This window comes from Xyrauchen texanus, chromosome 45, assembly GCF_025860055.1.
Source record: "Xyrauchen texanus isolate HMW12.3.18 chromosome 45, RBS_HiC_50CHRs, whole genome shotgun sequence".
NCBI lineage: Eukaryota > Metazoa > Chordata > Actinopteri > Cypriniformes > Catostomidae > Xyrauchen > Xyrauchen texanus.
Window position 1 is genome coordinate 21,289,359 of NC_068320.1, and position 25,724 is coordinate 21,315,082.

Here is a 25,724-nt window from a genome sequence, read left to right on the forward strand (position 1 = left end):
ACTTCATAAAAATTTTTCATAGTTCATTAACTAAAGTTGACAAATGCAACTTTTGATTTACAAAACATCTTGCATTTATTAATCAACATTGATGAAGATTAATAAATGTTGTAAAAGTGTTGTTCATTATTAGTTAATGTTAACAAATGTTGTTAACTAATGTAAACAAATGGAACCTTATTGTAAAGTGTAACCAAAGCAGTTGATTCAAATGTTATTACAAGAAGCACATTTGTTATACCTGATAAAACATTGCTTACAGTGTATGCTGGCATGTATTCCTTTAAACATTATACATATATATTAATAAGCTGTTCTTATGTAACATCTTTAGTAACATTAAAAAACACAACGTTACTTTGTCTTTCACAATTTCCATATACTAATGTGATCTTACACTTGCTGTCATTTTCAGCACTAATTTCTTTTTAAATATTTGACTGGTGCATTAAATCAGACACGTGTATCACAGGCGCTGATTTGTTGCCATAGGAACTTAAATGTCCTTTTGTGCCATCTGTGATCATCCAGAAACCCTTTGTAGTCAGCATGCGTCAGTTTCCAACTGTTGTTAATCCAGAAGCTCATAATTAAGCCACTCTTTGTATTAACAGCTTTTTTTATACGTATTTACATGTAATGCTCTAAGGCAAAAAATTAGAAGAAGAAAGAATCAATTAATATACATCATTATCATCATCATCCATTAGCTACATTGCCAAACAAACTCTGTATGAAAACTGAACCTCAAGGCCTGAAGATGTCACTTTATTAATAAACCAGCTTGAAAGAATGAAAATAAAACAAAGTTGCACAGCAGAACTATGTCTGTTCAGGTTGACTGTGCAGCCACAGATATGAGCAGTACTGACACAAGTATGTGTCATAACTGTTGGACTCAACAGCAAAACACATGTATACTACTACATGTGCTTTGCTGTTGAGTCCAACACAGTAGACATTCAGGGGCACTAGACAAATACGTCCAGAAGCAAGAAGCAGATATTGGAAAGGGTGGCATGACACTGCCCACAATGAAAGAGAAAATGCATGGAAATTGATGATGTGAACCAAAGGAGCTTCCTAATTAATATGTGAACATTTGTGAGGTTGTAACTGATTGTTATGAGTGCTGGTATTTTAAGGAAATGTCTTGTTATTACTATGAGTTGACCTAATGCATCTTTTATGCTTCTAACTTAGACATAATGATGTAATTATGAGATCATACCTGATCGTAACAACACTTCTGAGACATTATATTATGATATGCATGTAACTAAGTGTTAAATGTTCCCCAAAAAGCCTCTCTCACTCTCCTTCTTTTCATTTAAACAGATTCACAGTCTGGGCCGGAGGGAGATAGCACTTAGAGGCATTATGCTGTTTATATTAACAGAGCACACACTAATGTGAATGATTATGGAGCAATAAGATATTACAATTGTGCAATATGTAGATGTGATAGGCTTATTCATACACACTCTCTCACAGGTACAAGCTCACAGATGAAAAACATGCACAAGTGAGTAAACATAAGACAAATATGTAATAGCATTCACTGCCGTTTCTATGAATGGCTGTAATGGAATTTAAGTCAAAGCTGTCTAAAAGCCACTAGAGACTAAATTAGATTATACATATACATTGAGATATTTTGGCCAGTATCCAATCAGCATTCATTATGAGAGTCAGCTTTCCACCTCCTGAGATGTGATTGGATGACTGCATATTTGGTGCAGCTAGTAGCCAATGATTTTACAGAATCCTCCTGAAAAATGCAAACAACCATTTTTTTCTGAGAGTTTTTTAGATGGGTTTAGTGTTTAGCATATAGAATATAGTCTAAATCATTTCTTTATGGTTTTAAATAAATACATATTTCATAAGCGCCTTTGGGATATGAATAGCTCTGTACAAACACAACAAGCACCGTGCTCTTCTGTCTAAAGCACTGCTGTTTATACAAATACACACAAGAGAAAGCTCTGGAAATACCTTTTAGGCTTTGTTCTCACTGTACAAAATCCAATTTGGTTTTCAAATCTGAATTTTAGGACTGACTGTGAAAAGATGTGTGCATTCAGACTGTTTCTAGCAATATTGCAGATACGCGTTGCATCCTATACGACGAAAAAACTTCTTGAAATCCAATCTGACTGTTCAGACTGAGACGCATTCCAAAAAACAAAAAAATTATTCAAAACCACAAATGGATGTGGAATGAAACTGGCTTGAAACCATGGGATTTCATGCATTTTTTTTTCAGACTACCTTAAACTAATCAGATTTGAGTCGGATACCCTAATAAATTAGCAGAACTTAAAAAAAATGGCAATCAGTTACATCAAAGTTTTTAGGTTAATAGAACTTTCAGATTGTAATTTTGTATAGACATGCAAGTGAGTTGCTCTTAACTTGAAATATTGAGTAAGCTAACTGGCACTAAATTTTAACTCTTTGGCTTAACTTAAAATTAACAAGTAAACTCAACTGAAGTACTTCACATATGTAAAACCTTACTAGAACTAGCTAGAACGGTGAATGTTAGCAAGCTAAATGCATGCTAATTGGAAACACTATGCTTTGATTTGTATAGCAATTGCTAAATGAGAAAAGTTAACATAAAACATTCATATACTGTACCTGTCCTCAATCTAAGCTCAAGCTCCACTATTCACCATAATGGTAACCCCCAAAACTCAAACAACAGATACTCTTTAAACACTTACAAATCTCCCCCTTTACATTCATCTTGCACAAAGACATTGTATAACACTTGATTTTAACATTTACTCTCCCTGTCAAGTGCCATGCAAAGCATGCTAGAAAAGTGACCAGTTTCAGTTCAATTTAAGTTCCTGTAAATTTAAAGAGACACGTTTGAAACTCAAAATGAAAAACAATTCAGGTTACTTAAAATGTGTTAAATTCGTGAACCCAAAAGAAAGAGAATGTTCTAAATACTCATCAAGGTTCATTTATTTGAACTAACTAGATTTAATGTTTCCCTAATCAAAACCAATAATCAATTTGAGCATTAGAGTTTACAGTGCCAGTCTGAACATAGTCACAGTGCTGACCTTGTAATATTTCTAAGAAGTAACTTTTGAGTACCGGTAACTCATAAAAGCAGTGATGAGCAGAAAATGCTAGGGATGTAAAGATTAAAGCTCAATGATGGGGAATGTACATCATTTAGCACAGCAGGTCAGCAGATGAACTGATTGGTTGGTTTGTTCATGAAACAGTTGACAGATAGTCCACAGACTGAGTCACCCCCTCACAGATTAAAGTCAAAGGTCAGGTCAGACTTTGCCATCTTCTGTCGGTACACAGCATCAAACTTGTCATTCATGGACACAGTGAAAATGTCCTTCCACAGTCCAACACGACCTGAAGCAGACAATGACAACAGAATAAATAACAGAAAAAGAGTTTGCATAAACGCCCATCTAGTAAACAGATAATCACAGACTATATTCCAGTGCTAACCAGTGCTAACCTGAATTTGCAGTGCCAATGATATACAGTACACAAATGTACAGTGTGAAATCTTGAAGCCTGCAGTCAGGATTATTAACCCAGGGTTAAAAGCCACCTTTACCATTTCAAGTGTAAAAAAATGTGACTTATTGTCACTTAGACTCACCTTCTGCCCCTCTCTTTTACTCTTCCCCTCTCTCTTTTTCTCTCCATGTTCACTGTTTATCTAAGACCCTACTGTATGCAGTGACTATGTGCAGTCACCATCATGTCAAGCCAAGAATCCATGCAAAAATCCATGCTAAAAGATAAATGAACGAGACACAAGAAAACAACAAGAGACCAAAACTGCAAATTATAACAAGACGCAATAACCAATAAAACTGGACACACTAAATGTGTCTAAAATAATTCACAAATGTAATATTATGTAAAAAAGAATTATATTTATATATATATATATATATATATATATATACACATATACATAACAAAGTGAACTGAATAAGGAAAATAAAACAAACACACCAGATAGCAACAGAAAATAGTTTTTTTTTTTGGGGGTATTAAAAAGTGACTAAGACTCATCACACATTTTCACCACATGATGGCACTGTGGAAACTTACACTCCAACATTCCTAAACTTATGTAATTAACCCAAAAAGACTGTGTCTAATGGATATTACATGAAGAAAAGGGGTCACATTCTTTTTTCTACATTTGTGAAATATGTTCCCTTATATTTAAATATGTTCACTTTTGACCTATTTCAAAACATTTTTTTATTCATTTGCCAATGCATGTGTGCTTCCTTGGGAAAGACTTAGGATTGCTCTTGCTCAAGAACAAATCTCTGGACATCAGTTTTATTGAAAAGAATATTTGATTCGGCTTAATAAGGTGCAGGGTTAGTGGACTTAAGGTCATGTGAGTTCAGGGGCCAGACTACAGCAACAGGCCTTGTGGTGTCCACAGTGTCTGTCTATTTGTCTTTCTGTATATTTGTCTTCTTTATTTATTTATTTTTATTTATTTATTTGTAATATATATTTGCTCAGTTTTCTCTCTCACCCCGGCAGATGGACAGGGCCTCAGAGTTACAGCACTGCTCTATGAGCTGGTTGCAGCTCTCCACCATACTCTCCAGCTGCACTTTGTCACAGGAGACACCCAGAAACTGCGCCAGCTGCTCCACCAGGGTCCCCAAATCCTCCAGAGAGAAAATACAAGAGGCAGGTGGATAGAAGGACAGAGAGAAAGAGAGAGAGAATGGCAATCTTACAGTTATGCAATTATGACTCACTACTTGGTCTTACTCAGATATGGAAATAACTTACATAATTAACCTCAATGTTCAAATAATTTCAGGAACCTCTAGGTACAGATGCCATTTATCAATCAGATGTTCTGTACACATCATTTTATTTAAAAAAACAATCGAATTCGCTAATAGTAGACAAGGCTACATTATATATTAATGCAAACCAAACCACTTATTCAAACATGTACATCTTTTCGTTTTGGAAAGAGTGGGCGTGGCTAATTTAATAGCTCAGTTTGTGGAAATTCTAGAATGCCAAAATTGCTTACAGCACCTTTAATGAATTAACATTTAGTGAAAGTTCACATAATAAAATAAAAAACAGAACAACATAAGTTTTCACTATTTTTATATATTTTTCTATGTTAATTACAACTATATTTTGGTGTATATTACATCCATTATATTCTGCATAGACCACATTTAGACTGCTAAATCTGATAAAAACAGGAACCAGTTGTCCTACTGTATCTGTGTTCTGCTTCTATACATCAGAGTCTTTTGCCTCATAGGCAATGTTGGGGAGTAACGAAATACATGTAATGGGATTATGTATTTAAAATACAAAATATAAGTAACTGTATTCCACTACAGTTACAATTAAAATCATTGGTATTTAGAATACGGTTACATTCAAAAAGTATTTTGATTACTGAAGAGATTACTTTGCATTTTATTGTCACTTGTTTCATTTAATATTTAGTCCTTTCAAATGGAAACAATTTATCCTTTATATAAATGATGTGATCCAAAGTGCATTTGAACAGCAGTGAAACACTTTCTTATGATGTGTTACATTCATACGAGCAGACATAAGTTGTAAGTTTGAAGTAAGTTTGAGGCAGAAGAATTAAAAAAATAAAATGTGTGTAAATTGTCAGCTTTACACTAAGTTAAAATTATATTTCTATCTATTTTGCATGCACATGTTACCAGTCACAATCATATTTTTTTTAGCAAGAAAATTCACAAAGGCGGTTGGGCGTGGTGCTGGCCACCCACCCCCTCGTGTACCGTTGCAGCCTTCATAGGTGCTCGATAACAGCACATGCCCCTACAGCCTATTAAGGCTAAATGGGGAATGTGTGTGTGTGTGTGTGTGTGTGTGTGTGTGTGTGTGTGTGTGTGTGTGTGTGTGTGTGTGTGTGTGTGTGTGTGTGTGTGTGCGCCCCACAGTAATCTCCATTGTACCTTGTACATGTCCTCATATTTCAGAAAGAGAACATTGGAGTCCATGCGATGTTCCCAAAACTCCTGAACATGTTCAAACCAGGAGCCATATCCCACTTCAGAGAAAGAGAAAAAGGTAAATTCACACCCAGTTTGTCTATTCTCTCACACACTTTACTTTTTTTTTTTATGTTGACTCCTGTGTCTTATGAAGCTCATGTGACTGTGTTTGTCTCACTCACACTTGTCATTCATGAATCGTCTACAGAACTCCTGAAACGTTCCCCGGTAGCTCATTGTTCTTAAAGAGCGATGAAACTGATAGTAGGACACCACCAGATCTTTAGGATTCCTGGCCATGTAGATCACCTACAGAAATGACATGGATATATTTGTGTAAAGGAATATTCACCCCAATGGGGCAACAAATAAAGTGAAGTATATTGCTTATTAAAGGCCTAAATAAGCGAGTCCCACCTGAAAGTTAGGGAATGACATCCTCAGTCAAACAGGTTTAGATTGATGTAATGTTTAGTTTGTTATGCAAACATTTTCTGTAATTTCTGCTAACCTTGCCTTCTCCATTGTGCATTGCTGTGGGAAGGAAACGGAAGGGCAGATGGCTTTTGATCAGTCGAGGCGATGTCAGTTCCTACAGAAACAAAAAACAAAACTTTTACATTTTTCTGTTAAAAATATCAGTATTTTAAAAATGTGTATTACTATTTCTTATTCTAATGCTCATTAATGGCCAAGGTCATTGCTTCATTGATTGCTATGTTTTGTATAATGTGTCAAAACAAGAGAACATGTACCTGGATAATCTCCAATCCAGGCTGTGGGTATTCCAACACAGGAAGTTGCTCATCAATATTCATGAGCCCAATCTCATCTGGGTCAGCTCCCTGGCTCACCAGATATACTACCTCCTGTAACAAACTTGTACCTATGTGCACAAGAGGAAGAAAGTACAGTCATATTGGATGTTTTATTAATGGTAAAACTTTGCCAGCTGCACTTATGAAATATAATGTAAATGCATTTGTTGGAATATAGCCTGACCTGTTAGACCAATCACAAACCCATTTCAGGGCCTTCTTTTATTTAAGCCAATCTTTAGTTGAGTTTGGCTATGTTTTTCAGATACATTTACAGTTTATGTATTAATTTAGCAGATATGTTTTTTTTATTTATCCAAAGTGACTTGTGAATGTGAATAATTGGCAGCATTTTGCCAGCCTTTCTAACGGGCTTTCACCTGCACAGTTATCAGTTTTGGAGATGCATCTTGATCTTTATAAAGTCCAGGATTTTTCACCTTCTTAACGTTGGTCTTCAGGCATGTCATAAAATATCAATACATTGATTATTGATCGGCACGTCAATTTATATAAATGTGACGTTAATGAGTTTTCAGGTTAGTGTATGAAGCCGGTTTAACTGTGCAAACTGAACGATTAGAAATGATTATTCAATTTCTCTGAATGTAAGTTTGAAGAGGATTCATTCAAGCTGTCAAAACACAAAAAGACATACTTGTAACTGAAAATAAATAGTGTAGGCTACATTAAAGAGGCATGTGCACAATATATCATCCACTGATGGCTGGAATAAATAATCTTTGTCCTTTGATAATTATTTGGGTCAAAGGAAAACTATGCGAGTTACGCTCTGTGTCACTGCAGAGTTTTGAGCAACCTCAACAGACTGCGAGCCTGCACTGTGTCTGTACTTTCATAGAAAATAATTGTTTTGAATTTTAGAAAGCACCGTGTCATTTAATTTACCATGCCGCTCACACTTTACCAAAGTCGTGTCTAGAAATATTTTTTAAAAGACAAATACTATTGTGCAATGTGTAGCCCAATTTATTTCTCAAAACAATCCCGACATATATCAATAATCATCGGGAATGTCTTTTGATTATCGATGCATCATAAAGGCGTTCATTTCAAACCTAGTCTTTATAGTGTTCCCTGGCTTACGTAAAGGCTAGATGTCAATGTCAACCTTATGAGTAGAAATTGATGGTGATATGCAACCAAAAACATTATAAGGACATCCTCTAGGAGTAATTTTCATTAAGGGTCAGGTGATCAGTTTAGCCCTTTTATTTATCTGTTTTAGCCCATTTGCAAGTTTATTTTAATTTATTTTTCAAAACTAATGATCCATTTGTTTTTAGCTTACATGTTGTTGGTTAAAATAGTTTATTAACACTGAACAAAAGTCTTATTGGTCTTAATTTGAGCTTTTACGTAAACCAAATCTATCATTTCAATAAGGGTTTTTGGTTTGGAATTCACAGTTAATTCTTGATAAGTGTCATACAAGAAAATGTCACGTTCTAAGAGAGCATTTCAAGAAAAATAGGCCTAGACAAATTAATTGTAAGAGCAATTATGGAATGGATAGGGTTGGTTTAAACACATGACTTGCATTAGACAAGTAACAGTAGAGTTGTTAATCACCAAAAATAATGGGTTTATTCAGATCCTCTGAAAAGCATTATAAATGCATTTGAGAGGTTTTGAGTCAATACAATAATAAAAAATCTTAACCCATAAAATATACATAGACTTTTCCTTATTCTTTGCATGTGTGTGCATTTGGAGGCTTATCAATGTCCTCTTTCACTTCTGACTTTTGCCATTTTCTAATTAAATGTTTTAGAGAACACATGCTGGAGATCTACTTTCCTGTAGCATTTAGGCTTTGGTTTAGGAGAGGACATGATGTTTCCAAAACTCTTTGTTGACTGTATGGACCGTTTTCAGTCCTTATGTAACAACAAAACAAATACATCATACAAATGTGACCTTGACATTTTCATAAAAAGTTATATTTTACTTCCATTCAGCAGTTTTGTTGTTGCTTACATTCTCAGGAACGATGTAAACAACAAAAACAGGCAAGACACTCTCTCACAGATACCCCGTACAGTTATATTTAATATTGCTAGAAAAACACTTGTTTTGCTTGATGCATTCATAGAATAATGAATTCCAGTAAATGTAAACTTTGCCTTGTGTGAGCTCAAGGACGTAGATTTGGCTTGAACATGAGGGGGGTGATGCATTTACCCATGTTTCCATTGATCATGGTATAAATAACCCCCACCCTCCAACATTTTTGCACTTTGGGTACTGTGGGGACAAAAGCAAGAAAATTAATCTTTTCACAAAGGGCCCATCCACAAGACTGTTTGCGAAGGGTACATTCATCCAGTACTGCATGCTCCCTTTAGAGTACCCATTTCTAGGAATATGTTCTTCGGAGAGGGGCGGTCTCAGGTTTTTAGGGACATACATAGGGAAGATATATCTTTCAGTGCAACAATGACATGGATCTTTCAATATGAAATCAATTTCCTCAAGTCCTAACTCTGAAACCCCAATGATTAGGGAAAGGATAGTTTGTTTTATTTACAACAAAGATTTTTTTTGTGTATAAGAATTGCTCCTGTTCCAAGAAAACATGAACATACGCAAATACAACAACAGTGTCACATGACCTTATGGTTGCAACCCCACCCCCAATTGACTGAAAACTCTCAAAGTGAAGTAATTTTGCTAACACAAGTTGTTAACAAGTTATCAAACCTTCCTTGACTTAAATTGTCGATTTGTTCAAATAGGAGAATGCTTTAAGAGATTAAAATTTTTAACTTGATTGCAATCAAAAGTGAATGGGAATGTTGTCTCAATGTGTATTTCCAGCCTTTAACTGGAACTAATATCTTCCTTTGAACATTTTTGTTGTTGTTGCATCTAATAACTGATCTCTGTACTTCATTCCACATGTAAAAAACAGTAATGAAACTTCAGTTCTCATTGTCATGAAAATATTTAATGTGAAAAACATCAAATAAATATGTAAGAAGCCTATGAATGTTTTTGTAAAATGTAAGCACAAATTAAGGCTTTTGAGTTTGTGTAATTCTCATTTAAATCTTAATTAAAAGCATAAGAGCATCACCGACTCTCCCATTCCCTCCAGACCAAAACTATTAACACGGCAATGTCTGTTTATTCTGCAGAACCTAGGAGCAGAACAACGTGTGACTCTACTGACTTGTCATCCATCACAGCCCACTGGAGATACAAATATCAGTGTGTAACACTCAGCAGAGCAGGACCTTCCTTCGGCTTGCTCAATTACACAGATGCTGGTGCCACACAACAGTTTACGCAAAGCCAAGCAATTTTAGACCCTTACACAATCATTCTTACTTTCCTGCTATCACTAATTTGTGACATTGTAACCATGTAAACTCCTTCGAACAAAAGGTCAGATGCTCTTTGATAACATGGATCATCAGATTTTGCACAACTTGTGGGGTCCATGCTGGCCTGAGTACATGTTCTCATTAAAAGTAAAAGGGGGACTTATGAAATACTAAATTGTCCACCTAAATTGGAACGCTGGTAATATAATTTGTGATTAAAAAATTGTATTCATTAAGAATTCTAAATAGAAGCATTTTCACTAGAAGGCACATCAACAATAATCCATTTTCATTTGCAAACTCAGTATTCACATTCTAAACATGAATGTTTTCCAAGGTATGCAGATATGGATAGCCTTTTCGGAATTCTCTGTTTTTGGTGGAGAAAAACGCTGTTCTAGTCTGGAAGAGAGGTGTAAATGTAGCCACATTTATGCGTTTTCATACAAAAATGGAGTAGTGTGCATATGGCCGAAGACATGTTGATCCCATTTTTACTAGAGACCTTAAGTCACATTCACAGTAATCAGTTTGATTTGGAATCAGACATTGATTTACACTGGAATGGCATTTTCCTCCACTGAAAACACACTCCATAACCGCATACTTTGTAAAACGATGACAATTAGTGTGGATGTGGCCTTAGACTTTTGTCATGGGAGCTGTATCAAACTGTTTCCATTTGGCCTGTGACTGTACTGATGCTGTTTACAGGCCCAATCATTTTTATTTATTTATTTATTATTTTCTTGCTAGGTGCAAGAAGGAGATAAGATGGCTCTCTCATGCACCAGTACTTTCCTGTCTACTTTCCTGTTTAGACGCATACTTACCGTGGTTGTTTAAAATCATTGACATTTTTTCAGAATGAACTATGAGTACATCAACATAGCAACAATCAACTATGGAAAACCGATAACAGTAGACCACTATTATGAATATTGAGTGGGGGGGCATGTCTATGGTGGTTACGGCCTGGTGTGGTATGGTGCGCTATATCCTGTCAGGAGACCCACCCGTCCACACACAGGGCACCACGCAGCACCTCCTCTGCAGTGGGCCCGCAAACATTTCACCTCGCTGTTTCGCACGTCAACGCACAATATATGAGCATGCTTATTGTTTAAACCCACGAAAGACCATGCAATCTCTAAAATGCATGACTTTAACTATATTTTTTATAATGCAACTCGTATGTTTCATAATGTTTTGAAAACGTTTCTAAGTAGCCTGCAGATTATATTGCCAATGTCATCTACGTCACTGATGAGTCATGTATAAAGGCAAATCAATATTTATATGTCTAGAACTTAATAACTACTGTTTTACTGAGCAAAAATATTTATGCAGTCTTTTTTTGGAGATACATATGTGATGTTAAAGATCTCAGAGGCACCCTTATTGCATAACACCTAGTTGCATCCTCAATGGAGGAAACGTGCACCTTAAAAGTGTCATGCTCTCACGTGCATTTCAGTACCTGATTTGGGATACGTGACTATCCATATGTCGCTACTTCTTAACGAAAAGTTGGCGATCTCGTCCATCTTGCCCCTGCAGAAAGGAGGGAGTCGAACTCCATGATACTCAAAATATTTGCTCTCGTATTCGATTGGGGTGCTCGGCGTGTCCACCTCGCTTTCCGCCATTCTATAAAGCGATCACACGACGAAGTTTCAAGGAATTGATTTTGTATTTAATATTTGAGTCGAAGAGGACGCGTTTGATATCCACCAGCCCCTGATTGTTTGGCAAAAACGTACTGTTTTGCATGCGCCTTGAGCTTCAGCCAATCAGGTGGAGGAGAGATGACGTAATGGGATTCTCTCTCAGTGATGGTGCTCAGCATCAGCACCAGTCGGACTCGGGGCGGTTCGTCGAACATGGTTAATTACGAGTGTTAAAAAACAGAATTAACATATTCTGAAAGTAACTATACAATCTGCAGAAAGGTAGTAATAAAGACGTGGTTTAGGACTGTTTTATGGTGCATTTATGATGTGCTTTGGATCAATCTTGCAATAATAAAATAAAAGAATATTCAATACAAGTTAAGATCAATATTTTCAATGTGTATATATATATATATAAATCATGGTCTGTCCATCCTTTTCTGAAACAAACAAACAAAAAACAATAGAGGTTACAGTGAGGCACTTGAACTGAATGGAGGTTTTTTTGTGGAGGTTTTAAAAGAAGAAATGTGAAGATTATCATTTCATAAAAGCACTTACATTAATTATTCAGTTAAAACTAATGTATGATCTGTATGTTGTTTAAATCGTTATTTTTACAGTCATTATATGGTTTGTTGACATTACATCGTCATGCCAACGAAGTTGTAAAATTTATTCTGAAAATTATAGTAAGCGATTTTACCAAACTAAATTCATGTTATGTTAACATGCATATTTTTTATGTGTTGTGGCTGTATTTTTGAAACAGTGAGTATTTTAACATTTACGAATTGGCCCCATTCACTTCCATTGTAACCTAGATTTTTTCTTTTTCTTTTAAGAAAATACTGAATACAGAAACACTGAATACCACCCCTTGAGTCGCGAGTCGAATCCAGGGTGTGTTGATTGACTCCAGCCAGGTCTCCTAAGCAACCAAATTGGCCCGGTTGCTAGGGAGGGTAGAGTCACATGTGGTAACCTCCTCGGTTGCTATAATGTGTGGTTTGTTGTGCGTAGTTGCTGCAGGGAATAGTGTGAGCCGGATTTAGGCGAGACACTACGCCACCACGAGGGCATTGGGAATTGGGCATTCGAAATTGTGGAGAAAAGGAAAAAAGAAAAGGAGAGATGAGATGAGTCGAAAATAATTTTAGTGGTTATCTGCATTATGCCACAAATCCTGTCGATTGAGCTTAACTTGGATATTCTGAATATTAAAGGAATATTCCTTTAACAACTCGGTCATAATAAAGTAATTAAGCTCTAACTTTTCAAAACGTTATTTTGTTCATTTTGCACTCGCTTAACTGACGGAAAAAAGATTAACGAGCTGCCATGAATGAAGTACATGCTTATTAATTTAAACTTTATCTTTATGTTTGTCTGCTAAATAATGAATGACCATGATATCATCCTTTATAATAACTTTCATTAGGCCTAAAAATCAAACATTATGTAGACTACAATCCAATGTCTATGTAGCTACTGCCATAATATTTATGTTTTTAAGCATACCCTAATGCAAAAAAATAAATAAATAATGAAATTTATTTTAAAGTGCAACCTCATAAATACTGTAATAAACTGACTAATGAATCGCTTTCATGGCGCAGACTATTATATATTTCCTCCAGGGGGCGCATGGCGGCTCAGAAAGCCAAATCCTCCATTGAGCTTAATGCTTAAAGCTCAGAGGCTTTAATTTTTCTTACTGGAGGCATTTGTACATTAAAACGTATACATTTTTAAAGCCATTCATCCAAAAGATTATAAAATTATATTCAAATGTCAATCCGCTTCATGTATCTTTATGAAATTGTTCTTTAAATCTGTAATCACAAACTTCTATGATTTGACCATCCAGAGCAGCGTTGAGAAAAGGAACATGAAACACGTGATGATGTCGTTTATGCAACGCTTCAGGCAGCGTTCTTATGCAATCATTTATACCTGATTAAATAAACTGAGAAAATGCAAATATACATCGAATTTAAAATACACAGTGAAGAGTTAAATTAGAAAAGGTATTTTTATGACGAATTTACAATGACCAAATAAAGACCAATTTTAAATATCTTCCGTGGTGGTTTTCCCCACTTATTGGACTCCCGTTTAATGGTGATTGCCATTCCACCTGTTTTTTTCTCTGGGGCCGCCGCATGTTTTCTATTGGCTCTAATGCTGTCAGACGGACTAACTCAAGACCGAAACTCACAACAACAGCACTTTTCCTTCTGCGCTCTGAGACCATCATCAAACACTGTTAAAAACTCGGACGTGAAGACCAGTAGAAGACATGATATTAGTACAAACCGATTTATTATAACGTCCTGATATTTCAGCACCTATATTTGACAGTCATGTTTGATTTAAAGGGCGAGTGGAATCTCTCGTTCGCTGGATGCGGATTTTTGGGGATTTATCACATAGGCGTTGCGAGCTGTCTTCTGGAGCAAGCGCCTTATCTGGTCCGTGGAGCCACTAAGATCTACGGAGCCTCCGCAGGGGCCCTCACTGCCTCTGTGCTCACTACTGAGGCATGTTTAGGTATGCAGGTCTCTCCAAGGCTGTTTTAAAACCTAGTATGCTGCCTACATAGACATTTTGTTTGTGGAGCTCTTCGAGATTAATTTACTCTATGATGCACAGCCAAATTAAGTAAATTCTTGTGTAATTTACAGTATGCTGATTGTGATTTCGCTGCCAATAAGAGGAAAAAAAGAACTACTGAAGACAACAATAATCAAGTTTAGGTTGTTGGTTAAAGATCTATGGTAACAAAAATACCAACAATGCACATACCCTGAAGTATTTTAACTATTAACAGTGGGATAAAAACTTTGGATGAAAGTGTCAGTTTAGTGACAAAGTATCAAACTTAAATCTTTTTCCAGCCTGTAGCAGTGTCCTCCTTCCTATTTGTGAGATATATCAGACTTTCTTTCAAACTATATATATAGATAGATAGATAGATATAGATATAGATATAACACTTTATAATAAGGTTCCATTTGTTTACATTAGTGAAAAACATAGGTTAACATGAACTAACAATAAACAATACTTTTACAGTATTTGTTAATCTTGGTTAATGTTAGTTTCAACGTACAGTAATAGTTTTTTTTTAAATCAAAAGTTGTATATGTTAACATTAGTTAATGCACTGTGAACTAACAATGAACAATTTATTTATATGAATTAACATTATCAAAATATCGATTATTAAATGATATAAAAATGTATTTATATTTTTTATTGTTTATTCATTATATCTTATGCATATACAACATTTTATATTGCATTTAATAACATAATAGCCTATTAAAATTTTTTTTTAAATGTATAAATATTTCCATTGAGAATTTAGGTTTCACTTTAAGAAGTAAATTAATTAGTCATTAAAAAAACATTATATAATGCTTAACTGATTAATAGTTTAATGAACATATATATATATATATATATATATATATATATATATACAGTGAGGAAAATAAGTATTTGAACACCCTGCTATTTTGTAAGTTCTCCCACTTGGAAATCATGGAGGGGTCTGAAATTGTCATCGTAGGTGCATGTCCACTGTGAGAGACATAATCTAAAAAAAAAATCCAGAAATCACAATGTATGATTTTTTAACTATTTATTTGTATGATACAGCTGCAAATAAGTATTTGAACACCTGTCTATCAGCTAGAATTCTGACCCTCAAAGACCTGTTAGTCTGCCTTTAAAATGTCCACCTCCACTCCATTTATTATCCTAAATTAGATGCACCTGTTTGAGGTCATAAAGACACCTGTCCACCCCATACAATCAGTAAGAATCCAACTACTAACATGGCCAAGACCAAAGAGCTGTCCAAAGACACTAGAGACAAAATTGTACACCTCCACAAGGCTGGAAAGGGCTACGGGGAAATTGCCAAGCAGCTTGGTGAAAAAAGGTCCACTGTTGGAGCAATCATTAGAAAATGGAAGAAGCTAAACATGACTGTCAATCTCCCTCGGACTGGGGCTCCATGCAAGATCTCACCTCGTGGGGTCTCAATGATCCTAAGAAAGGTGAGAAATCAGCCCAGAACTACACGGGAGGAGCTGGTCAATGACCTGAAAAGAGCTGGGACCACCGTTTCCAAGATTACTGTTGGTAATACACTAAGACGTCACGGTTTGAAATCATGCATGGCACGGAAGGTTCCCCTGCTTAAACCAGCACATGTCAAGGCCCGTCTTAAGTTTGCCAATGACCATTTGGATGATCCAGAGGAGTCATGGGAGAAAGTCATGTAGTCAGATGAGACCAAAATAGAACTTTTTGGTCATAATTCCACTAACCGTGTTTGGAGGAAGAAGAATGATGAGTACCATCCCAAGAACACCATCCCTACTGTGAAGCATGGGGGTGGTAGCATCATGCTTTGGGGGTGTTTTTCTGCACATGGGACAGGACGACTGCACTGTATTAAGGAGAGGATGACCGGGGCCATGTATTGCGAGATTTTGGGGAACAACCTCCTTCCCTCAGTTAGAGCATTGAAGATGGGTCTAGGCTGGGTCTTCCAACATGACAATGACCCGAAGCACACACCCAGGATAACCAAGGAGTGGCTCTGTAAGAAGCATATCAAGGTTCTGGCGTGGCCTAGCCAGTCTCCAGACCTAAACCCAATAGAGAATCTTTGGAGGGAGCTCAAACTCCGTGTTTCTCAGCGACAGCCCAGAAACCTGACTGATCTAGAGAAGATCTGTGTGGAGGAGTGTGCCAAAATCCCTCCTGCAGTGTGTGCAAACCTGGTGAAAAACTACAGGAAACGTTTGACCTCTGTAATTGCAAACAAAGGCTACTGTACCAAATATTAACATTGATTTTCTCAGGTGTTCAAATACTTATTTGCAGCTGTATCATACAAATAAATAGTTAAAAAATCATACATTGTGATTTCTGGATTTTTTTTAGATTATGTCTCTCACAGTGGACATGCACCTACGATGACAATTTCAGACCCCTCCATGATTTCTAAGTGGGAGAACTTGCAAAATAGCAGGGTGTTCAAATACTTATTTTCCTCACTGTATATATATATATATATATATAAATGCACATATATGTATTGAAGTTTCATGATATTTCTAATTATTTGCATGCACATTAAGGCCTAATAGATGATCATTATATAATAATGCTAATAGTAATAATAATGTTATCAATAAAAGACATTATAAAGTGTTACAGAGAAAATCTAGCTTTTTATATATTGTGGGTTCCTGGGTTTTTAAAGATTAAACCCGCTATTTAGAAGGTACAGCAAAGAATTCACAATTAAATAAGGTAAATTAGGTAAAATAAATTGAGTTTCAGACTGTCATATGACTGATGATTTGCATGATTGCATATTTGGATTCTTTCACTTTCGGTTTATATCTAAACAGGGCATGGTGAATCAGACACTAATCAACCTTTGCTTTATTACATTCAGAGTTTATGTGTGTGAGTTTGTGAATTGCTCAAAGTAATAATCAAAATATCTGTATTACAATTACAGTTGTTTTTTTCACCCATTCACGATTGCTTAATTCATTCTTTGTTTAATGTCCATTTCTATGTACTGTGTTTTGATGTAGAGAAATGTTGTGAGGATGTCATTGAAGTTGCCAAAGAGGCACGGAAGCGTAATCTGGGCCCTTTGCACCCAACATTCAACCTGGTCAAGGTGTTACGTGGAGGCCTGTATCGTGACCTCCCTTCCAATGCACACACACTAGCTTCAGGCCGACTGTGTGTATCCCTCACACGAGTCATGGATGGACAGAATGTTCTGGTTTCAGACTTTAGCTCCAAAGATGAGCTCATCCAGGTAAGGATCACGTTACCAGAGAAACAGAGCTCGTAATTTGATTGTCTGTCGGCATGCTAAGATGGCGGGACATTCTATCATGAAAACTAGGTGGCAGCAACTTACTCAATTATGTGGGAGATAACCCACATTTTATATACCTTTATCTTAATTCCTTCTCTAGATAAAGCTCATTAAGAAATTATGTCATTATATGACATAGTATTCACCAGAATTGCCAATCATAACCAGGTGAAATCAGTGCCATAGCATCCTGAAGGATTAGAACGCCTGTTCACAAATCCCCCTTGATGTTTGTTTATTCAATATTTTGACTAATTTGATTATTCTGTCAGCTATCAATAACAGTTCACTATCTCAGCTCTGTTGAACACATTTTACCATTTTTAAGTCCATTCCCTCGAAATTATCAGAATGTGTCAATCTGACAGATTCAGTCTGGGCCGGCATTATAATTATGGCAAGGCAAATATTGCAATTTAAAACTAAACTGACTTTCTATTTGTCTTATAACTCCCTTTCTATTTTTCTCATGTTCTCAGGCACTTGTTTGTAGCTGTTTCATTCCTGTCTATTGTGGTTTAATCCCTCCTGCCTTCTGTGGTGTGGTGAGTGTTAAAGTTCAAAACAACAGTGATGTAATTTTTTACTTTGGAGAGCCAAGGCATTCTATGAGGTGACTGCTGGAAAGTTGGATTCATTTCATGGAAGAATTAGGACATTGCTACCAGAGTTCAATACACTTGCCTCAAAGAATTCAGTCACTTGGGCACACTGAACAAACATTGGCCCAAATAAGAGAAAGAAATATGCAATGGCTACGTTTACATGCACCCTCATAATGCGATTATAGTGTGATTAAACTGTAGCTCATTTAAACAGAATATTGTGATTATGATATTGAGATTATGCTTATAATCAGAGTAATTATAATCGCAATAAGATACAATATGTGGAGTACTCCTAATTTAATTGCTTTATACTGGCATGTAAATGCTTTAATCATATTTCTTCCACTCTGAACAAAGTGCGCCTGCATCCGTGCTGCAGACAGATGATGTTACTCTCAAGCACAGGTTCGAAAACATTGTGAAAAAGAAAAAGCTGCACTTTTCGGCTTCATGTAAAACATCAGTTCAATGCACCGTTTTCCAGCAGTTGTGCTCTTCCATCTATAGCCCCACGGCAAAAGAAAACATCTTTTCCCGAGTTGTGAATGTCCGTTTGCAGTCTGAATTGAATGTTGGGGAGATAAAAAACCATATGCCACAAAATAATAGGAAGGAAACACGTCTTTGAAATGAGTTTGTGCTCTCAGGCCAAACACAACAACATTCATCGCATGTATTCCGATTTACACACAAATGACTCTGACTGTTTTGATTCACTAAAAAGTATCAGTTCATCAGAGCAACTAATGTACTCTGACAAATAAATGACTCTTATGAACCGATTCTTTTTAGTGAATCAAAACAGACAGTGCATCCAGTCTAGTCGAAAATGACTCTTATGAAGTGGTTCTTTTATTAAATCGTTCAAAGAGACTCACAAACTGACTGACAAATTTTCCCTATGACAAGCTGTATTTAAAGAGACAAGTGTTTTTTTATGTAATAAATATTCATTTATAATAAAGCATTAAAATGAAAATTCTCAGCAAATAATCAGAGTAATGGCAAGTAGTTTGTAAACTGGATTGAATTGGTTGGTTCAAATCATGTAAACATCTTAATTTAATTATTCCTTATACTTTGATTATTGCAATTATCAGATTATTGGTGTACATGTAAACATAGCCATTGTTCTAAAGAGGATTTGTAGGCATTGGCTTTCCAACAAAATCATATTTGCTCTTGTTCCATTGTGACTTTGTTTGTCTGCACAGAGCCGCTCCTCCTATATTCTGTACATTGTGTTCCATCCTTTGGACTGGGATGTCAACAATGTATAGAAATAGCTCAAAGGTCAACCAGTTCAGAAGTTATCTAAATATTAATTTGATTATTTTAACAGTAACAGCTAAAGTCTGCTTATCATTTAGGCTAGTTAATGTAAAGGAATAATTGTTTTGTTATGTTTCTGGACTTTATTCTGATAATACATTCTTTAATATACAGTACATGCCAATTACTAATCATAATTTGCATAGAAAAAGTAAAGCCAGGTTAATTCATTTGCCTTGAACTGTAAGTGGATTAAATGGTGGTTCAATAAGTACATTTTTGAATGTTTTAGCTGTGAAGTTGGCCTATTAAAGGAGAAATAAAAGCTGTTATGCAAGTCTAATGGTCTGATCACCCCACCACTCATCCCACCCTGAACTAAGCCACACTGCCACTTGCAATAGCTGGCAAATGCCAGATTTAAATGTCTTTGCTCATTACAAACAATGCATTTCCCCTCATGAATGAATGTAGTACTTAGCTAAAAAGGTAATGACATATTGCAAGCTCTGTTGATGTTTAATTATGCACAGGATTTGAATTATAGATATCAACAATTACATTGTTATTAGTTAAAATGCATTTTTTATTCCAGCAATGAAATTACTACTAAATAGTTATTACTGCTCACAGAATCACCGATTCATGATATCAATAATGAAATTTCAACTAGTAAAAGCTGTATATTTTGTTATTTGTAACTGCACATTCACAACTTTTCTAAACACAATTACAAATATCTGTAATTCACTTTTTTACTAAAAAAAATATCCAAAAACACAAATCAGGAGTGCACTTCTTACTAGTAATAATCATATTTTTATATATAAGTAATTACACTGTTACTAGTGCAAATATCCATTTCTGAAACCTACAATTGAACTGCAACTAGTAAAAACGCAAATTCTTTATTTCTCTGATTTGGTTTTCACTTGTGGCAATGTTAATATCAGATATCTAAAATGTTATTATAACTAGTAAGAAAGCCTTTAAGGATATTTTTTAATACTCTTCAGTTTATTGATATCTGAAATACATTTACAGATATCAAAACATACATTTTGTAATTCAATCATTGATATCAGGAACTGATATATGCACTAGCAACAGTGTAATTATTGATATAAAATAAATGATCATTTTAGTTATTTTTCAAGCTGATATATGAAATTCATTATAGATATCTAGAATTGCATTTTGAACTGGAGTGAATAAAATATTTTTGTGAAATTCTACTATTGAAAATGCAGTTACAGATATCAATCATTTTGGCTGTTACTAGTTGAAATTCCATTTTTGATATCAAGATTGGGTCATTTTAAATATAGTAAATATAGCTGGAAGCAGCATTAACCACAACCCAAAAGATCACATATGACAAAGCATAAACACACACATCGCCTTAGAATGGATTTGAACCTACAACTTTCCACTCTTTCCAAAATGATACATGCCCATGATATTTGTCATACTCATTTGTACATTTATACAAAGAGAAATGACCAATGTTGAAACCAATTTACACTGGCTTTTACATCTAATGGGTTTCTGCATTCTAATACATAATCAAAGAGACTAAGAGCAACATCTCTCATCAGCGTTATGTAGATGGTGGTATCAGTGACAATCTGCCTCAGTCAGAGCTGAAGAACACCATCACCATTTCTCCATTCTCAGGAGAGAGTGACATCTGTCCTAAAGACAATTCCACCAGCTTCCACGAGCTGCGTTTCACCAACACCAGCATCCAAGTCAACCTCGACAACATGTACAGACTGAGCAAAGCTCTGTTCCCTCCAGAGCCAAAAGTAAGAATGCCATAACACACACACACACATATACACACACATTCACGTGCCTAAGTGTGGTATGCATGACAAACAGAAGTACAGTTACATAACCTCTATCTTTAATCAGCCCTTGAGAAACATGTGCTGTGAAATGCCTCTAATCATGAATCGCTTCTTTAGACCTTGAAACCGAATCATGTGTTGTCAGAATAGGAGTCTAATTTTGATAGATCCTCATCTTTGAATCTTTTGGATCATTTTTACTGGAATCACTTATTTTCATATTTATCAAGGGGATATCAAGGCGAGCACTATATTGATTTCTCTCTGACTTATTTTTCTTCTCTACCAATTTCTGAAATTAATTAATCCCAACCTCTTGTACTGACTCGATTCAAACTTTGTTTTGCAGATAATTTACATTTAATTTACACAGAACCTAAAACATAAACTTATTATAATTGAACATTAACCTAAAACATTAACTTCAGGAAATGGCAATCTTGCTACTTTTGGTTTTTCTTTACTATTGTGTTTCTGGCAGGTGCTGGCAGAGATGTGTCAGAGTGGGTATAAAGATGCCCTCCGATTTCTCCAGGAAAACAGTGAGTCCCTTTATCTGGTTGTAGTGTGTATTCAGAAATGATCCACTAAAATCGTGTGTGCTATGGTTAAGAAGATAACTGGTGTCGTCTGTATGTAGATTTGCTACAGGTGGCTTGTCCAACAGCAGACATGACTCTGATTCAGGACACACCCACCTGCTGCTGTCCCCCAGGCAATACAAATCCAGTTGTCGTGGAAACCACAAAACAGTGGGTGCTGCAGAGACTCCGCCTCTTGAAAAAGCATCACTGGTGGTTGGATGAGCAGCTTGTTGACAACCTGCCCATGCCCATTAAGAAAGGTAGAATGATCATGCATTCACTGGAATATTTTCAACTCTTACAGACAGAAAATGTACTATGTTAAACATAAAAATGTTACAGTGTTAACAATGTAGTGTAATATGTGCATCTGTTTGCAGTTTTTTGTGAGGCCTGCAGAGAAAAGCATGGTCTATTGGCACAGGTGACTGGTTTTCTGCCAATGCGTGTGGCTTCATACATGTTGATGCCTTACACACTACCAGTGGAATCAGTTTACTCAGCAGCACATAGGTAAGTACCATCAATTGATATGGAATTTACCTCCTAAACTACATACAGAATATATGCTATTTTAGGTTTATGGATGGATGCTGTATATGGATGGATGGATAATTTAGATAGATAAATTACATATATACACTTGCGGCCAAAATTTTGGTATAATGTACAGATTTTGTTCTTATGGAAAGAAATTGGTACTTTTATTTACCAGAGTGGCATTCAACTGATCACAATGTATAGTCAGGACATTAATAACGTGAGAAATTACTATTACAATTTGAAAAACTTAAACTAATTCAAAGTGTTTTCATCAAAACATCCTCCACGTGCAGCAATGAGAGCTTTGCAGATCCTTGACATTTCCCGCCACACTTCCTGTAGCACTTGCCATAGATGTGGCTGTCTTGTCGGGCACTTCTCACGCACCTTACAGTCTAGCTGATCCCACAAAACCTCAATGGTGTTAAGATCCATAACACTCTTTTCCAATTATCTGTTGTCCAATATCTGTGTTTCTTTCCCACTCAATCCTTTTCTTTTTGTTTTTCTGTCTCAAAAGTGTATTTTTCTTTGCAATTCATCCCATAAGGCCTGAACCCCTGAGTCTTCTCTTTACTGTTGTACATGAAACTGGTGTTGAGCGGGTAGAATTCAATGAAGCTGTCAGCGGAGGACATGTGAGGCGTCTATTTCTCAAACTAGAGACTCTGATGTTCTTATCCTCTTGTTCAGTTGTACATCTGTCCTTCCACATCTCTTTCTGTTCTTGTTAGAGACAGTTGTCCTTTGTCTTTGAAGACAGTTTCAGACAGTTTTTTGACAATTTCAAGCATTGTATAGCCAGTTTCTAGAGAAAGCTGTTTTTTTTTTTTTTGTTGCCATTTTTGACCTAATATTGACCTTAAGACATGCCAGTCTATTTTATACATAACTTATAACTCAAAAGCAAACACAAATACAATGCTAAGCTTCATTCAACGAACCAAATAGCTTTCAGCTGTGTTTGATATAATGGCAAGTGATTTCTAGTACCAAATTAGCAATTTATCATGATTACTCAAGGATAAGGTGTTGGAGTGATGGCTGCTGGAAATGGAGCCTGTCTAGATTTGATCAAAAAAAAAAAAACTTTTTTTAAATAGTGATGGTGCTGTTTTTACCTCAGTAATGTCCTGAATATACTTTGTGATCAGTTGAATGCCACTTTGGTGAATTAAAGTACTAATTTCCTTCCTAAACAGTCAAATCTGTACATTATTCCAAAATTTTGGCCACCAGTATATATATATATATATATATATATATATATATATATATATATATATATATATATATATATATATATATATGGATGGCTGGATAGATAGGTCAGTGTCAAAATCTTAGTCATGACAGACAGAACCTTTGTAGTAGAGTTTTTAACTCCATCTGTGTGCTGTTGATATTTGCAAGGTTTTTGGAGTGGATTCCAGAAGTCCCTGCAGATGTACGCTGGCTTGCTGAGGTTGCAGGAGGTTTTTACAGACCGCCTTGGAAAGGTTTGACATCAGAGAAAAGCAGGTTAGATCCCCCAGGGGTCATTCTATTAAAGATCCAACCCACCATCAAGAAATTAGACACCTTATGCCAGTATTTGTAATTAAATTGATACTATTGGTTGTTCTGTTGTCTCATTCATTGTGTAGTGGCGCCCCCTTGAGAAGATGTGTGAGCGAACCGCCAATAGTAGATACACAGACACCTGCCATAGAGCAAAACGGACACATACCTCTTTCTGCCAGCAACCTTGATGGTTACAACTGGAGTTTTCCAGACAACCTCCGTGAGGCTTCCTCTATCGATCCATTGGACAGATCAAATAGCATAAGACCCTCCCCCAGAAAGATGTGGTTTTTCTTTGGCTCACAGGACAATCATGAGAGCCAAATGGACCAATGAAGGGGCTCCTTGCCTTAATAAACTATATAGAGGACTGGAAGACAGTTGGACAGTTCTGAAACACTTGTTGCAAAATTAGGCAATAGGAAATATGGGTTTACATTGGTGTAAGCTCTGGAATACAGAGCTTTCAGTGTAAATGTAAATGACATGTCAAGCACTCCTCTTGTGATATGACTCTACATATGTACCTTTCTTCTCCATTCAGAACCAATGATGTGTTTGTCAATTCTCTGGTAAAACTACTTTGAGTATGGCTGTATATTTGATCACATTTGCTTTGGACTATTGGATCAGTCACTCTGTTTTGACTTGAATGAAGAAGGGGGGGCAGTGGTGGCTCAGTGGTTGAGGCTCAGGGTTACTGACCAGAAGGTCGGGGGTTCAAGCACCAGCACCACCAAGATGCCACTGTTGGGCCCTTGAGCAAGACACTTAACTCCAGGTTGCTCCGGGGGGATTGTCCCTGTAATAAGTGCACTGTAAGTCTCTTTGGATAAAAGCGTCTGCCAAATGCATAAATGTAAATGTAAGAATGGAAAGTTAACTTATTGCATCAGGTGCTAAGACTTCTCTGAGCCTTCAACTCTTGAAATACTATTATATGTGCCATCAAATCAAATAAATCAAATCAAATAAAGACTGTGAGCCCATGAATCTTCCTTTTTGATTTTACAAAGTATGCATAAAAAGTCTGTCTATTTTCCATCCTTTTCCCTTTTCCATGCACTAAACGGCATGTTCTCAGAAAATATTGCCATTTATTGAAAAATAAAATAGGTACTGATAAAAATTATAAAAGTCCCCAGTGGCTGTGAAATCTTTGTAACTTCTCTTGGTAAAATATGTCATGTGTCATTACTGAGGAGATTTACATCATAAACTGAATAATATATAGACTCTTTTTGAATTAATATGATATTTTGACACATTTCAATGGTGATAAAAGAAGCAGATTTTCATTGTAAAGACACTTTGTTCATTTTATGTGCTGGAACAAATAACTCAGCATATGCAAAAAAATTATAATAATAATAATATTTAATTAAGCATAAGTGAAATATGTCTTAATTATAAATATTGAATCACACCATCACATTTAAGATTCAAATGTAAGGAAAATGAAAAATACACATTAATAATAATAATAATGATAATAC

The 25,724-nt window shown here is 35.8% G+C and overlaps 2 protein-coding genes across 2 annotated transcripts; one reads left to right on the forward strand and one right to left on the reverse strand.

Annotated features, from left to right (window-relative positions):
- Positions 1 to 482: 482 nt before the first annotated feature.
- Positions 483 to 11,971, reverse strand: sult4a1 (sulfotransferase family 4A, member 1). The gene is made up of 7 exons (XM_052118840.1): positions 11,687 to 11,971; positions 6,794 to 6,924; positions 6,550 to 6,630; positions 6,221 to 6,347; positions 6,000 to 6,094; positions 4,559 to 4,697; positions 483 to 3,396 (listed from the first exon to the last, which is right to left on the reverse strand). Exons 1-7 carry the CDS (start codon positions 11,853 to 11,855, stop codon positions 3,284 to 3,286), a joined length of 855 nt encoding a protein of 284 aa, XP_051974800.1. The 5' UTR covers positions 11,856 to 11,971; the 3' UTR covers positions 483 to 3,283.
- A 2,113-nt stretch (positions 11,972 to 14,084) lies between these two features.
- On the forward strand, positions 14,085 to 25,205 carry LOC127637472 (patatin-like phospholipase domain-containing protein 2). The gene is made up of 9 exons (XM_052118560.1): positions 14,085 to 14,432; positions 17,510 to 17,742; positions 18,285 to 18,350; positions 21,284 to 21,493; positions 22,020 to 22,080; positions 22,179 to 22,382; positions 22,503 to 22,635; positions 24,079 to 24,186; positions 24,312 to 25,205. The coding sequence occupies exons 1-9, from the start codon at positions 14,246 to 14,248 to the stop codon at positions 24,562 to 24,564; spliced, it is 1,455 nt and encodes a 484-aa protein (XP_051974520.1). The 5' UTR covers positions 14,085 to 14,245; the 3' UTR covers positions 24,565 to 25,205.
- The last annotated feature ends 519 nt before the right edge of the window (positions 25,206 to 25,724 follow it).

What these genes read in the sequence shown, in the direction of transcription:
- sult4a1 (XM_052118840.1), bottom strand. Translation starts at nt 11,855, where the DNA reads ATGGCGGAAAGCGAGGTGGACACGCCGAGCACCCCAATCGAATACGAG. An exon ending in CTGGATTGGAGATTATCCAG is followed by an intron (nt 6,631 to 6,793) that starts GTACATGTTCTC and finishes TTGTTTCTGTAG; the next exon opens with GAACTGACATCGCCTCGACT. An exon ending in GGCCCTGTCCATCTGCCGGG is followed by an intron (nt 3,397 to 4,558) that starts GTGAGAGAGAAA and finishes TGTCTGCTTCAG; the next exon opens with GTCGTGTTGGACTGTGGAAG.
- LOC127637472 (XM_052118560.1), top strand. Translation starts at nt 14,246, where the DNA reads ATGTTTGATTTAAAGGGCGAGTGGAATCTCTCGTTCGCTGGATGCGGA. An exon ending in CCAAAGATGAGCTCATCCAG is followed by an intron (nt 17,743 to 18,284) that starts GTAAGGATCACG and finishes TCATGTTCTCAG; the next exon opens with GCACTTGTTTGTAGCTGTTT. An exon ending in GCCCATGCCCATTAAGAAAG is followed by an intron (nt 22,383 to 22,502) that starts GTAGAATGATCA and finishes ATCTGTTTGCAG; the next exon opens with TTTTTTGTGAGGCCTGCAGA.